The sequence below is a fragment of the Oncorhynchus keta genome, chromosome 20 (genome assembly GCF_023373465.1).
Source record: "Oncorhynchus keta strain PuntledgeMale-10-30-2019 chromosome 20, Oket_V2, whole genome shotgun sequence".
Classification (NCBI taxonomy): domain Eukaryota; kingdom Metazoa; phylum Chordata; class Actinopteri; order Salmoniformes; family Salmonidae; genus Oncorhynchus; species Oncorhynchus keta.
In genome coordinates this window covers 16743119-16757995 of record NC_068440.1, presented here as the reverse complement: position 1 = coordinate 16757995, position 14877 = coordinate 16743119, and the positions used below count along the sequence as shown (strand labels likewise).

At 45.0% G+C, this 14877-nt stretch overlaps 1 protein-coding gene across 11 annotated transcripts in view; it reads left to right on the top strand.

The window, feature by feature from the left end:
* LOC118398963 (phosphatase and actin regulator 4A-like) overlaps positions 1–14664 on the top strand; it is a 56932-nt gene extending 42268 nt beyond the window's left edge. For 8 of the 11 annotated variants that reach the window (XM_052472174.1, XM_052472180.1, XM_052472176.1 and 5 more), the window contains 2 exons: positions 258–1568; positions 2043–2367. In XM_052472174.1, coding sequence (XP_052328134.1) covers positions 258–1568; positions 2043–2218 — 1487 coding nt within the window. In that variant the 3' untranslated portion in view covers positions 2219–2367. Of the gene's footprint in view, positions 1–257; positions 1569–2042; positions 2435–4342; positions 4487–5245; positions 5850–7544; positions 7790–8932; positions 9087–9173; positions 9230–10143; positions 10206–10452; positions 10591–12467; positions 12545–12718 lie in introns of those variants that run through there. The other 3 variants (XR_008072667.1, XM_035794730.2, XM_052472182.1) reach the window with 3 other exon arrangements.
* Positions 14665–14877: the final 213 nt, after the last annotated feature.

Here is a 14877-nt window from a genome sequence, read left to right as displayed (position 1 = left end):
GATCAGGCCTTTTGATTATAATAAAACAATATTATATGGACAGATCCTGGATCAGCACTCCCTACTCGTAGATGCTTTGTGGATACGGGCCCTGATCATAGTGGAGTAGACAAAGGCCTACATAAATACTAGTAGCCTATAATTTATCAACAGGAAACAAAACTAATAGTTTGGTAACACTTTTGGAGAATGCTGAGATGTAGAGAATATCTTTGCTGACCTCAAATTCCTTATCAGAATGTATTTCTGTGTGACAGAGGGCAACAACGTGAACCATTCCAAAGGTCCAGTGGTGAAGAATGGCCAGCCAGTACCTATGGATGTTGACCGGGTCTCAGAGACAGGGATCAAGGTGTCCCGGGGGGAGGCAGGCCCAGGGCTCAACCCCACCTGGCTACCCCAGGGAGAGGATCCACGGCGGGGCAGCGTCCCTTCAGACGACCCCCGGAGCAGGAGCCGGGTACCCTCTGACGCCTCGCGCTCCAACCGAGCCCCACTGGACGTAGACTCACACGCCAGGCTATCAGTCATAGATCTGGAGAGACGGAGTAGAGTGCCGTCTGACGTGTCAGAGAGGAGAGGAGGGTCACTACCGAGAGGACCTGCTCCGGAGGAGGGGAGGCAACGGAAAGAGGATAAAGAGGCCAAGAGAGAGGAGAGGAGAGACGGGAAAGAGGAGAGGAGAGACGGGAAAGAGGAGAGGAGAGACGGGAAAGAGGAGAGGAGAGACGGGAAAGAGGAGAGGAGAGACGGGAAAGAGGAGAGGAGAGACGGGAAAGAGGAGAGGAGAGACGGGAAAGAGGAGAGGAGAGACGGGAAAGAGGAGAGGAGAGACGGGAAAGAGGAGAGGAGAGACGGGAAAGAGGAGAGGAGAGACGGGAAAGAGGAGAGGAGAGACGGGAAAGAGGAGAGGAGAGACGGGAAAGAGGAGAGGAGAGACGGGAAAGAGGAGAGGAGAGACGGGAAAGAGGAGAGGAGAGACGGGAAAGAGGAGAGGAGAGAGGAGAGGAGAAACGGGAAGGAGGAGAGGAGAGGTCCTCGTGATGAGAGGGAGGAGAGAGACAACAGGGAAAAGAGAGACCGGCGAGAGGAGAGGGAAAGGAGGGACAGAGATGATCGAGAGAAGAGCGAAGAGGGAGAGAAGGAGGACAAGGAGAAGAGAGGAGAAAAAGATGACAGAAGAGAGGGAAAAGAGAGAAGAGATGATCGTGAGAAAAGAGAGGACAGGAGAGATGACCGGGAAAGAAAAGATGACCGGTACAAGATAATTGTACGTGAAAAGGCAGATGAAAGGAGAGAGGATGGGGAACAAAGGGGGGAGGAGAGGGATAGGAGGAGGAGTCCTCCTAGGCCTGCTAAACCAGAGACCCTCTTGAGACCTTTTGAAGAGGGTCGTCCTGTGGTCAGACTTCACTCTGAGATGGAGCTACGGCAGAGTCTCCAGAAGACCTCCTCAGAGGACCTCCGTAGCAGGGTCCGTCCTGCCTCTGAGGCTTACCGCGGGAGCACCCTGCCCAGGTACATGCCATCTGAGGAGATCAAAGGAGGGGAGACCCGCGGACGAGCAGGTAAGAAACAGCCTGTGGCGTAGAATTCAAAGCATTCGCTTGTATGTCTGAAGGTTGCTCTGAAGTTGTTGAAGTTGAACAATTCTTAGTGGAACAAAGCTTTGTTTATTGGGCACTTTGCAAGTGCAATTTGTTACTGTCTGCTAGTTGAGTGTCTAGGAGATTCTGTTTTGTGTATCTGGTAACGCTGTGAATTTCCTTGTTCTCAGCCCTGTGAAAGGTGTGAGGACTTGACCAGAATCCGTCTTTAGTTAATCTGTTAAAAAGCTGCTTATTGTCCAACGTTGAGTTGCAGCTTATCTCAGCTCTGTGTTCTATGTGCTCAGCACTGTACAGTAACAGTGTGCTTGTTGTGGTTGCACTTTGAGCCCCGGGATCAGGGGGAATAGAAACTCCTATTGTCCCCCTGACCTCTCTCTGTCTCTCTGTCTCTCTCTCTGTCTCTGTGTGTGTGTGTCCTGTGCCTGTCTGTAGAGTCCACTGGTGTCCGCTCGCCCCTGTCCACACCCCAGATCCTGACTCCTCCCGTAGAGAGCCGCCTCCTACCAAACAGGCCATGCTCCCTCCTAAGAGCCACCCCACTATCACCACCTCCACGGAGCCTGTCCGGACCTCCACCCCACCCCCCTCGTCTACCTCCCCTGCTATAGCAGTGGCCAAGCCCGCCAGGACTGTCTCCCTGATCATCAGTGATGACCCTCGTCCCACCCACTCCAACCCTGTCCCCCCTGTACGTTCCAGCCAGGTACCCCCCTCCTCCACCACGGGGGAATCGGCCACTCCCCCCCCCGTACCCCCCCATGCCAAGCAGCCACCTGTACCCCCACCCAAACCCACCAACCGCAACAGCAACCCTGCTCTGCTTGGTGAGTTAACCCTGACCTTTTTCAACCCAAGTGTCTTTTTCAGTGTCATGGTTAGACTCGATGCATACTGAAACGCAGGATGTTGTTCTATACAGTAACTTGGCCTTTTCTCCTGGATTTGCTCAAATCCTGCGTCCTCTCGTCTTGTCGCCTCCTTTTGAAAAAGGTCAAAGGTAATCGAGGAGAGGGAATGTGGATGAAAATGCTCTTGTATGAAATGACTCGCCTTCTCCACTCGCTTGTCATCAGTCAAATTACGTTTACAGGGGTGGATCCCAAAATTTGTGTAAAGTGATAAAACACATTAAGTTAGTTGTGCAAGACATTTTCAGTTCATATCGTTTGTAAATGTTTGCATAATTTTCTCCTTCAAGAAAACAACAGCTGGTTCAAAGGGGGTGTGACAGATTTCAGAACTCTGCCGCAAAGGACTCCGGGTAGGAGAAACTTGTGCTTCCTCGCCAAAAGGAGCCTATCGAGGAGGGGAGAAATAGCTTCCGTTTGCCAAATAGCAAATTGACACACTCCTCAACCACTCTTCAGTTTCCGTCTCACTGAAAAGGCCCTAGTCTGCATTTTCAGTATACATCAAGACACTCTCCAAAGAGAGGGGCAGGGGGTTTGTCTTTGCCGCGTTTATGCAAGCACAACATACACACACACATTGCCGCACTGGCACTCCTCCGACAGGCTGGGAGTGACTCCGGAGCGTCCAGTGCTCTGATTGGCTGCCTCAGTGTTCTGTGTCTTCTTACCCAGCATGCTGCAGCTGCCCTAGGTCGGAGCCCGTCCCAACAGTCAATGTAGTAACAGTTGTTGTGACGCAATTAGAACATTCCAATGCCATTCTGAAGGTGTGGTCCTCATAGATGCGTTGCTCCATTCATACAGAGTGAGTGTACAGCGGAACAGAAATTATAGTTTTCATCATTTGGATCTCCTCTCTGATAGGCTTTGAGTCTGAATTCTGATTGGCTGCTACAGTGACACACTCAGCAAGTCTTAAGTCCTGCAGCTGCTGCTGTTTTCCCTCCATGTCTCCTGGCTAATCCCAGGGGTCAGTGGTTATATCATATACAGAGTGTACAAAACATTAGGGTCACCTGCTCTTTCCATGACATAGACTGACCAGGTGAAAGCTATGATCCCTTATTGATGTCACATGTTAAATCCACTTCAATGAGTGTAAATTAAGGGGAGGAGATGGGTCAAGTAATGATTTTTAAGCCTTGGGACAACTGAGACATGGGTTGTGTGTGTGCGCCATTTAGAGGGTGAATGAGCAAGACAAAAGATTTAAGTGCCTTTGAACAGGTTATGGAAGTAAGTGCCAGGGGCACTGGTTTGAGTGTGTCAAGAACTGCAACGCTGCAAGGTTTTTCACACTCAGTTTCCCGTGTGTATCAAGAATGGTCCGCCACCCAAAGGACATCCAGCCAACATGACACAACTGTGGGAAGTGTTGGAGTCAACATGGGCCAGTGTCCCTGTGGAACGCTTTCGACACTTTGCAGAGCCCAAGCCCCTACAAATTGAGGCTGTTCTAAGGGAAAAGGGGGGTGCAACTCAATATTATGAAGGTGTTCCTAACGTCTTGTACACTCGGTGTATATAACCCTGTCATTGGTCATATTGCAAACATCCATTCTCTCTGTTGGAGAAAAGTGGTTTATGTGTCATCACAATATGTACATACAATAGGTCTACATCCTCACCAGACAATCATGTATTTATCTGTCAGCTTTCTGTCCTTAGAGGCTAAATATTAGATTCAGTAAGATATTAGTTTAGATATTAATTGAGGTAACAATCTGCCTAGCTGGGCAACAGTGACCAGTTATTCAGTGTCCCGCACCTTCAAGCAGCCTGCTGAAGGCCTTGACCTCTGACCTCCCTCATCTCTGTCAGTGTCCACATTGAACAGGGCCTCCAGGGTCCAAGGTCCCCTTTCTCCTCACTACTGTACCAGCTGGAGAAGGCAGGGGGAGCTGGGCCTGTACCTTTCCCTGCCCACCTACCTCCACCGCCGACGGACTGAACAAGCCTGCTCAGGTACCCTGTCCTGAGGGGCGCAACCCAAGCCTGCTGTGACGCTGTCCTTCTGAATAACCATAACCGCTCCACAGCACGTTTTGTTGCACATCACCAAGTCTAATGCCTGAACGATGTCTATAACAACTGAATAACTGTTACCCATTCTGCCCATAGCCCATGGTGTGAAGCACCACCAGCATAGATCGATGGTCCCCCACTACTTCATTCATTGCATGTCGGATTGAGTTGTTGCTAAACTAACTTGACTTGGCTGGAATAAAAACAATGCATGGAAGTTAAGATAACTGCCAGGCAGTGTGCCTCAGCTTGTTGGATGACTTCGATGAGAGGTCAAGAGAGACTGCGGAGACGTGTGAAATGACTTCAAAAGAATGGATTCGGACTAATAAAATTAATCAGGCTTGAATCCTGCTGTGAAAGATTTCCATCTAAACCATAGGTTTAGATGTGTACCGTTCTGCTAATGTCCAGGCCTGATATCATCATGCTTTTAAAATATGTTCCATCTATCCACTGGTAAGTCGTGCATTGTGCCTTCATGAAACTAAACAAATCCTTTTAACCAGTTTGCTTGAGTGTGAATGTGATGCCTTTTATATTTCAGATTAGTAACACTCTTTCTCTTTCAGTTCTGTTTTCTGTGTCTACTGCGTGTCAGTCCTTGTTTAATGACTAGTATTCATTCTGGTGTCTGGATAAGAGCGTCTGCTAAATGACTTAAATGTAAATGTAAATGTTGTGTGTTTTGTTCCATAGCGGAGCTCTCTCAGGCTGGCAGTGGTATCATCGTTGTTCCTGCCCCCACCAGGCGCTCTCCTCCCACTCCGCCCAAGAGGATGACCCCCGTCACCAAGCACCACTCTGGCGACCCGTCCCCTGAGCCAGAGACCTCGGGCCCCTCTGGTTCTGTCCCAGTCCCCATACCTACTGTCTCTGTACCCCCCAGCACAGACCGAGACGACACCAGGGACACCCTCAGAGCAGTAGGGTTCCAACTACCCACCTCTGACTCTGCACCAGCACCCCGACCTCTGTCCCATATACCCACGTCCACTCCCAGCTCCCACCCCCACTTACAGCTCCCCAACCCTGCCTCCGCACCCCTCCCAGTCCCACTCCCCTTCCCTCAGAAGGACCCTCCCAGCCCCACCACAGAGCCGCCCAGCCACCCCCCAGCCTCAGTCCCAGCCATCCCCCTTCACATCCTGATCCAGCGGGCCCTGTGCTCCCCCAGCCCGGCTCAGGCTAACCCAGATGGGTCCCAAAGAGCCCACTCCATGCTGTTTGAGTCCCCCCCAGAGTTCCTCACTGAGGCCGGAGGCCGACGCTCCCTACCCGTCACCATAGAACCCCTCAGACTGTGAGTATACTACTCTATCATACTTCCATAATGTCACAGCATATCTATTAACCACAGTACAAACGGGAACAATATTTATGCTGAGATAAAATCGTGACTTTGATCATTGCAATAGATTAAGACATGTAAAGTTGAAGTCAGAAATTTAAATGCACCTTAGCCAAATATATTTAAACTCAGTTTTTCACAATTCCTGACATTTAATTCTACAAATTCCCTTTCTTAGGTCAGTTAGAATCACCACTTTATTTCAAGAATGTGAAATGTCAGAATAGTAGTAGAGATAATGATTTATTTCAGCTTTTATTTATTTCATCACATTCCCAGTGGGTCAGAAGTTTACATACACAATTAGTATTCGGTAGCATTGCCTTTAAATTGTTTAACTTGGGTCAAACGTCAAAGCCTTCTACAAGCTTTCCACAATAAGTTGGGTGAATTTTGTCCCATTCCTCCTGACAGAGCTGGTGTAACTGAGTCAGGTTTGTAAGGCCTCCTTCCTTGCACATGCTTTTTCAGTTCTGCACACACATTTTCTATGGGATTGATGTCAGGGCTTTGTGATGGCCACTCCAATACCTTGACTTTGTTGTCCTTAAGCTATTTTGCCACAACTTTGGAAGTTTGCTAGCGGTCATTGTCCATTTGGAAAACCCATTTGAGACCAAGATTTTAACTTCCTGACTGATGTCTTGAGATGTTGCTTCAAAATATCCACGTAATTGTTCTGCCTCATGATGCCATCTATTCTGTGAAGTGCACCAGTCCCTCCTGCAGCACAGCACCCCCACAACGTGATGCTGCCACCCCCGTGCTTCACAGTTGGGATGGTGTTCTTCGGCTAGCAAGCCTCCCCCTTTTTCCTCCTAACAAAATGATGGACATTATGGCCAAACAGTTCTATTTGTGTTTCATCAGATCAGAGGACATTTCTCCAAAAAGTATGATCTTCGTCCCCATGTGCAGTTGCAAACCGTAGTCTGGCTTTTTAATGGCGGTTTTGGAGCAGTGGCTTCTTCCTTGCTGAGCGGCCTTTCAGGTTATGTCGATATAACCCGACTTGTTTTACTGTGGATATAGATACTTTTGTATCAGTTTCCTCCAGCATCTTCACAAGGTCCTTTGCTGTTGTTCTGGGATTGATTTGCACTTTTCTTACCAAAGTACGTTCATCTCTAGGAGACAGAACACGTCTCCTTCCTGAGCGGTATGACGGCTGAGTGGTCCCATGGTGTTTATACATGCGTACTATTGTTTGTACAGATGAACGTGATACCTTCGTTTGGAAATTGCTCCAATTGACTCAAATGATGTCAATTAGCCTATTAGAAGATTCTAAAGCATGACATAGTTTTCTGGAATTTTCCAAGCTGTTTAAAGGTACAGTCAACTTAGTGTATGTAAACTTCTGACCCACTGGAATTGTGATACAGTGAATTATAACTGAAATAATCAGTCTGGAAACGATTGTTGGAAAAATTACTTGTCTAGCACAAAGTAGATGTTCTAACCGACTTGCCAAAACTGTAGTTTGTTAACAAGAAGTTTGTGGAGTGGTTGAAAAACAAGTTTTAATGACTCCAACCTAAGTGTATGTAAACTTCCGACTTCAACTGTATATGCATACATCATACCCACTTGATCACTTTCTATTCAACAGTCAGATTCAATGAACATTTGTCCCTTTCTCTCCAGACCTGAGGATGATGACTTTGACATGGAGGAGGAGTTGGAGAAGCTTCACCCCAGAAGGATGCTGCCCCCCAGGCAGCCTGAGCTGGAGCCCAGGAGCAGGAGGGGTCTGGTGGTCGATCCCAGGGTCAGTGTCATCCCAGAGGGCCGGGGGCCCGGAGACAGCAGTGAGGAGGATGAGGAGACCGACTCTGACGGACCCATTCTCTACAGAGATGACGATGAAGACGAGGACGACGATCCACCAAGTAAGTAGATGTGAAGTCTGGTGATAATGCCACGTGTCTGGTGTAGATGTGAAGTCTGGTGATAATGCCACGTGTGTCTGGTGTAGATGTGAAGTCAGGTGATAATGCCACGTGTGTCTGGTGTAGATGTGAAGTCAGGTGATAATGCCACGTGTAGATGTGAAGTCTGGTGATAATGACACATGGGTCTGGTATATATTTCAATGTCAAACTCAAAGTAAGTACAGTACTATCAAGGAAGGCCCTTTCATTATTAGTAAAAAAGTATCAATAAGGGATATTCCAAATCGGTCTTTCTATTTTCTTCCTTCATTGTATGTTTTTTACTACTTGCAGGTAAAGCTAACATGCTGACCAGAACAGACACGTCGCGTGACCGAGCGCCACAAAATACATTTAGAAATCCATGTTATTCAATTATTGCTCCCATACTATTCGCGTGCGTCAACGAGCGTGTCTGCGACGCCAAGGGCTAAAATAGAAGTCATTCCTATTCCTGACGCAGATCGCTCTGAAAGTCCTGCCTCTCCCATCTCCTCATTGGTTTATAGAAGCAGGTACCCACGTGCCATCTCCTCATTGGTTATACCCACGTGGGTGATTGAAAGACTAACTTTGTTGCCGGTTGTCGTGGTAATACTATGAAAGTTTAGATGCGATCACCATATAAGTTCAAAGATGAAAAAGCCTGGAAAGAGGAGAGATGACTAGAAACGATTCCGTTGGCCGTTTTATGTGTGGATTAATTGTAGAGGACCTTGTGCATCTCAGGTAAAATAACAACTCAATGTTTATATCCCAGGACAAATTAGCTAGCAACAGCAAGCTAACTAAATAGGACAAATTAGCTAGCAAGCTAACTAGCTAAATTGCCATACATGTTTAATGCTTTTCGACATGTCCCCAAATTAATGTCATTGGTTCAGAGTTAGTTTTGATATTTTAACCTGTGTGTCTTGATCGCGTTTGGTGTGGGGGGGGGGGGGCAAAATACATTTATGCACGATGGCGCACGCGTGTTGCCGGTTTGGGTTCCATGTTAACCCAAATGAGAAGTGTAATCTGAAGTTTACAATTTTCAAATGTGATGTAGAGTGAAAGTATTGTCCCATGTTACTGGAACTGTTTGTCTGCACCACCCAGGTGCCTTGGCCAGCCGTGTGACGAGGAAGGACACCTTGGCCCTGAAGCTGGAGAGAGAGGAGCGGGAGGGAGGAGAGGGACAAGATGGAGTCGGCTGGCAGAGCAGAGAGCAGTGGGAGGCACTCAAGAACAAGATCGGTACCACGCTCAACAGGTAACTACATCTAGAGATCGCTGTGAGTTGGGGAGGGGGGTGTTCCCCTACCCTAAATGTGTGTGTGTTGTGTGTTTCTCTATTCAGGAGGTTGAGTCAGAGACCCACAGCAGAGGAGTTGGAGCAGAGAAACATCCTTCCAGGTAACTCTCTTTCCCTCTTTCTCTGTCACTTCTATTTTTTCAGTCAATATCAACTTCATGGTTCATCTCCCCTCGCAGTTGGTTTAATGTCCTTCCCCTCTAGATAGACAAGCATCGCTCTGGTTTTACTAGTAACCCAAAATGATCTATTACGATACATCAGTCTGTCTTGTGGTTTGTAAGAGTACTTACATAAAATAAAAGCGATGATTTGATTCATGGTGCAATTTGACCATTGCTCTTGTTTGTTCTTGAGTTTAGCATTGGCACCAAAATGATCTATTACGATACATCAGTCTGTCTGCCCTATAGATGCCCCCTTGTGGTTTGTAAGAGTACGTACATAAAATAAAAGCGATGACTTGATTCATGGTGCAATTTGACCATTACTCTTGTTTGTTCTTGAGTTTAGCATTGGCACCAAAATGGTAGTGCCAACACTTTTTAGAATTTGATATATTGTCCAAAAGGTGTTTTCACTCATGTAGCCTACAGGTAAAGTTTTTCACGTTTGCTTTCTGGTTGTCTTTAGACTCTGAAAGCACTACTTAAAAGCGTTGTCCTTAGACAGCTCTGTAAAAGGACTACATAATGTTCAGACTGCAGTGTATCTAAGACAATGCACTTCCTTGTCCCAGAGGGTAAAGACTGATTAAAACGACTCCCGTTACTCCTGTGAAGACGCCAGGAGAAGCTCAGGGCCCGGAGTGCTGGTCTAGGATCAGGTCCCCCCCTGACCATATAATCATATTCATTATGATCTAAAAAGGAAAAACGGATTCTAGATCAGCACTCCTATTCTGATACGCTTAGTGAATATGGGCCCTGGTCCAGTCTACCATTTTCTCTCTCTCTGACTAGAGGCATGTTTTTGTTCTGTCTCTGATGGGATGGAATGTCTTGTCTTATTGTAGCCAGGAACGAAGCTGATATCAGGGCAGAGCGGAGCGAGATCAAACGCAGACTCACCAGAAAGGTTAGCCCGACTCACACACACACACACACACACACACACACACACACACACACACACACACACACACACACACACTGCAGAATTGAAACACATTTAGATACAGTACACCAATGTGCATACACACACACCGGTGACAAAGCCATCGTACACGGATATAGAAATAAAACACTCAAAAGTAACTGACCAGAGTTTATCATTTTAGTTGGACAGTAGTCACTCAGTGTGTTTTCTCTCTACCTCCCCCCAGCTGTCCCAGAGGCCCACCATAGCAGAGCTTCAGGCCAGGAAGATCCTGCGTTTCCATGAGTACGTAGAGTGTACCACGACTCAAGACTACGACCGCCGTGCAGACAAACCTTGGACTAAGCTCACTCCCTCCGACAAGGTGAGTCGCATTTAAGCGACTAACTAAATACATTGTATATTGTAAAAGATTGGTAAAAAAAATGGTAAGAGTGCTCTTCAACTATAGTATAGTGATAAATCTTTAACATCTTTGCACCTTTATAAGTCCTGAGGTTCTTTACTTAACCATTTCAGCAGGGTTTGGAATTCCAGACATACAGTTGAAGTGGGAAGTTTACATACACCTTAGTCAAATACATTTGAACTCAGTTTTTCACAATTCCTGACACTAAATTCTAGTCAAGATTCCCTGTCTTTGGTCAGTTAGGATCACAACTTTATTTGAAGAATGTGAAATATCAGAATAATAGTGGAGTGATTTATTTCAACTTTTATTTCTTTCATCACATTCCCAGTGGATCTGAAGTTTACATACACTCAATTAGTATTTGGTAGCATTGCCTTCAAATTGTTTAAGGTGGGTCAAACGTATTGGTGGGTCAAATGTCCCCCTTTTCCCTCCAAACATAACAATGGTCATTATGGCCAAACAGTTCTATTTTTGTTTCATCAGACCATTGTACTTTTTGGAGAAATGTCCTATTGTACTTTTTGGAGAAATGTCCTATCTTTGTCCCCATGTGCTGTTGCAAACTGTAGTCTGGCTTTTTAATGGCGGTTTTGGAGCAGTGGCTTCTTCCTTGCTGAGTGGCCTTTCAGGTTATGTCGATATAACCCGACTTGTTTTACTGTGAATATAGATACTTTTGTACCAGTTTCCTCCAGCATCTTCACAAGGTCCTTTGCTGTTGTTCTGGGATTGATTTGCACTTTTCTTACCAAAGTACGTTCATCTCTAGGAGACTGAAAGTGTCTCCTTCCTCAGCGGTATGACGGCTGCGTGGTCCCATGGTGTTTATACTTGTGTACTATTGTTTGTACAGATGAACGTGGTACTTCAGGTATTTGGAAATTGCTCCCAAGGATGAACCAGACTTGTGGAGTTCTACAAAAAAAATTCTAATGTCTTGGCTGATTTATTTTGATTTTTCTATGATGTCAAAGGCACTGAGTTTGAAGGTAGGCCTTGAAATACATCCACAGGTACACCTCCAATTGACTCAAAAGATGTCAATTAGCCTATCAGAAGTTTCTAAAACCATAACATCATTATCTGGAATTTTCCAAGCTGTTTAAAGGTACAGTCAACTTCTGACCCAGTGAAATAATCTGTCTGTAAAACAATTGTTGGAAAAGTTACAAAGTAGATGTTCTAACCGATTTGCCAAAACTGTAGTTTGTTCACAAGAAATTTGTGGAGTGGTTGAAAAACGAGTTTTAATGACTCCAACCTAAGTGTATGTAAACTTCTGACTTCAACTGTATACCGTGTCAAACTAAAATCCCAAGAATGCAATATAACCGCTGCTTAATGGCTTTGCTGAGTTGTCCCCAGAGTATACCAGTTAAGCTAGGAGAAGAGGTTGAAACACAAATTATTGCATACTTTCTGCTATTCAGAGGTTTAAAATCCCTGAGGGAAAAAAATTGTTTGACCATTTCTTTGATTAAAACTGAGGTCTTAAATCATTTGCTGTTTTTTTTTAATTTGCAGGACTTTTATTGACAAGTAAAAAATCTTCAGAGGTTGATATTTGAGTTTTGAGGTGCCAGGATTTGGATATGGGGCAGTGTGCCATCGCAAATATGTCTGACAGCTGGAGAGAACATACTCTGTGGCTCCATTTTCATTTTATTCATATCCAAAAAAGGCTGATTCTGAACTATAGGCACTGATCTATTGATCTGTTTCTGTACTGTACATTAATGTGTAGACCTGCTCCAGGATGTTGCTGTCTGTACAGTGCATCACATAACACCTGACTCAATCTTTGCTCTCTATTCTATTCAATCTAGGCTGCCATTCGCAAGGAACTGAACGAGTTCAAGAGCTCTGAGATGGAGGTTCACGAAGAGAGCAGGATCTATACCAGGTTAATGTCCTATCCATTACCAATATTTATTTTATTTACTCATACCCTGACCCGGGACCCCAAACGAACCAAGGTTTCTCTAAAACTCGAACTGTGGTTGAGATTTTGCAAGTTGAAACCCTAGATCTTCTTAGCCAGTGCACATTATGACTTTTCTCTGTCCCCACTCCTCAGATTCCATCGGCCTTAGCTGTGCTCCCTGGCCCGGCTGCAGAGCAAGCACTTACATGCAATACTGAGCCGGGGGGTTGCAGGACTGCAATACGGAGCACACAGACCCCTGGTGACTGCAATTTCCACAGCCCCCTGTCCTGGCACAAGCCTGTTCCTCTCCTGTAAGGAACATTGTTGATGGCTACATCTCAAACCATGGACTAGAGGTGTATAGCCTGTCTAACCATGGACTAGAGGTGTATAGCCTGTCTAACCATGGACTAGAGGTGTATAGCCTGTCTAAACATGGACTAGAGGTGTATAGCCTGTCTAAACATGGACTATGGATGTGGCCCCTCAGCCTATCCAGTCATTGTTAAAACCACAGACTAGAAGTGTGGCCTATAGATAAACAACTTGCATCTAAAACCATGGACTAGGGATTTGGCCTCTTGGTCAAACCACTTACTGTTAAAACCATGGACTAGGGATTTGGCCTCTTGGTCAAACCACTTACTGTTAAAACCATGGACTAGGGATTTGGTCTCTTGGTCAAACCACTTACTGTTAAAACCATGGACTAGGGATTTGGCCTCTTGGTCAAACCACTTACTGTTAAAACCATGGACTAGAGGTGACCTCCATCGGTCCAACCCCTTGCATATGAATCCATGGGACTACTGGTACTACTGTACTCCAGCGTTGATCTGCCTGACCAGACAACCCACAGGGAGAGCTGGAGAAGAACTAGCTGGACGAGGTTTAGTGGTTTAGGCCTATTTCAGCTGCCATTTTGTAGATTCCCTGTGCCAACACTGACTATCAGAATAGGAAGGACAAGAGGGACAGACGGCGATTGTGACAAAGGATGTTCTGTTTTGTTCCTCACATCACCTCCATTCTCTGTCGTTCCCTAAAGCAAGAATGTTCCCAAGAGGCCTTTACTGTACCTGGTTTTTAGAGTTCCTTCAACACTTTGCCCTATTTTTAATTGAGAACAGAAAATAATTGTATACGTACTGATTGTCGATCATGACGATGGTCAACATTAGTACACGGTAGTATTAATGATTTAATGTTCAACTAAATGTGATACAGAACTTTGTTAGACTACGTGACGCTGGTGAAACCCTGAAACGTGTGTTTATGGGTACCCAATGGTACCGCCCTTATCTCTAATGGGACAATACATGGAGTGGTACGGAAACTGTGCGTAGTAAATGTGAAATGGCTATAGCTAGCCTACATGTCGGTGATGGGTTTAGTTGTCCAACCACAAGACATTAGTTAAATTGAAACTCAAATGTAGTGTCTACTAGTCAGCTATCTAGCTGTGTTACATAGACCTTATTCAGCATTGCTCCATTGTTCCCATACACAATGATGTGCATTTTAACTGTGTTCTGTTGATTATCTAAGTGATTTTGTGACAGCCCATAATATAAGCTGACTAATCGTTTGTTCAGCGTAGTAATAAGGAACCATATTGTTAAAATGGACATTTAAAGTTTAAAAAATTAAAATAAGGAAGTTGTACAATTTGAAACGTTAGAACTAATATAATTTAAGACACAACCTAAAGCTTACGTACACTATAATTATTTAGCGGTTGATTTTGAAAGACTGCGGCAGGAACATGGATATATTTTTACTTCACATTGTTACTTTGTGTATGAAGGTCATTGGTTGGCCTCTGCTGTATAGACTTATCCTGTAGATTGATTTAATTGACTTTATATTATGTCTTCCTAATGTTAAAATAAATGTGTTTTTAAATGTAATTAAAGCGTTACAACAGTGCTATTTTCTAATAATGTTACAGAAATTGGTACCGAAACAGGGTTCCCTTATTTTACAGATGTTTTGTTTTTTATAAAGAGATCTTTAAAATGATTTGCAAACCTACTGTATAAATTAATGGTCAACTCTCACTCAAATTAAAATAAATGGTTTATCATCCTAAAGAATGTTGTCAACTTGTCATTACTTGCCTTTTGAAATATACTCCAGGCGAGGGCAGTATTATACTGTACAAGATATATTGTTTGGCTGCATCTTCAGACTCTTCTGGGTGGAAATCTCAGGGAAACGTTGTGTGTTTTGGGTCAACAATAGCCATCAAACTATTATGAACCTTCACTATCGTCATACATGCAGATGAAACGTGTAGCCTAACTCTG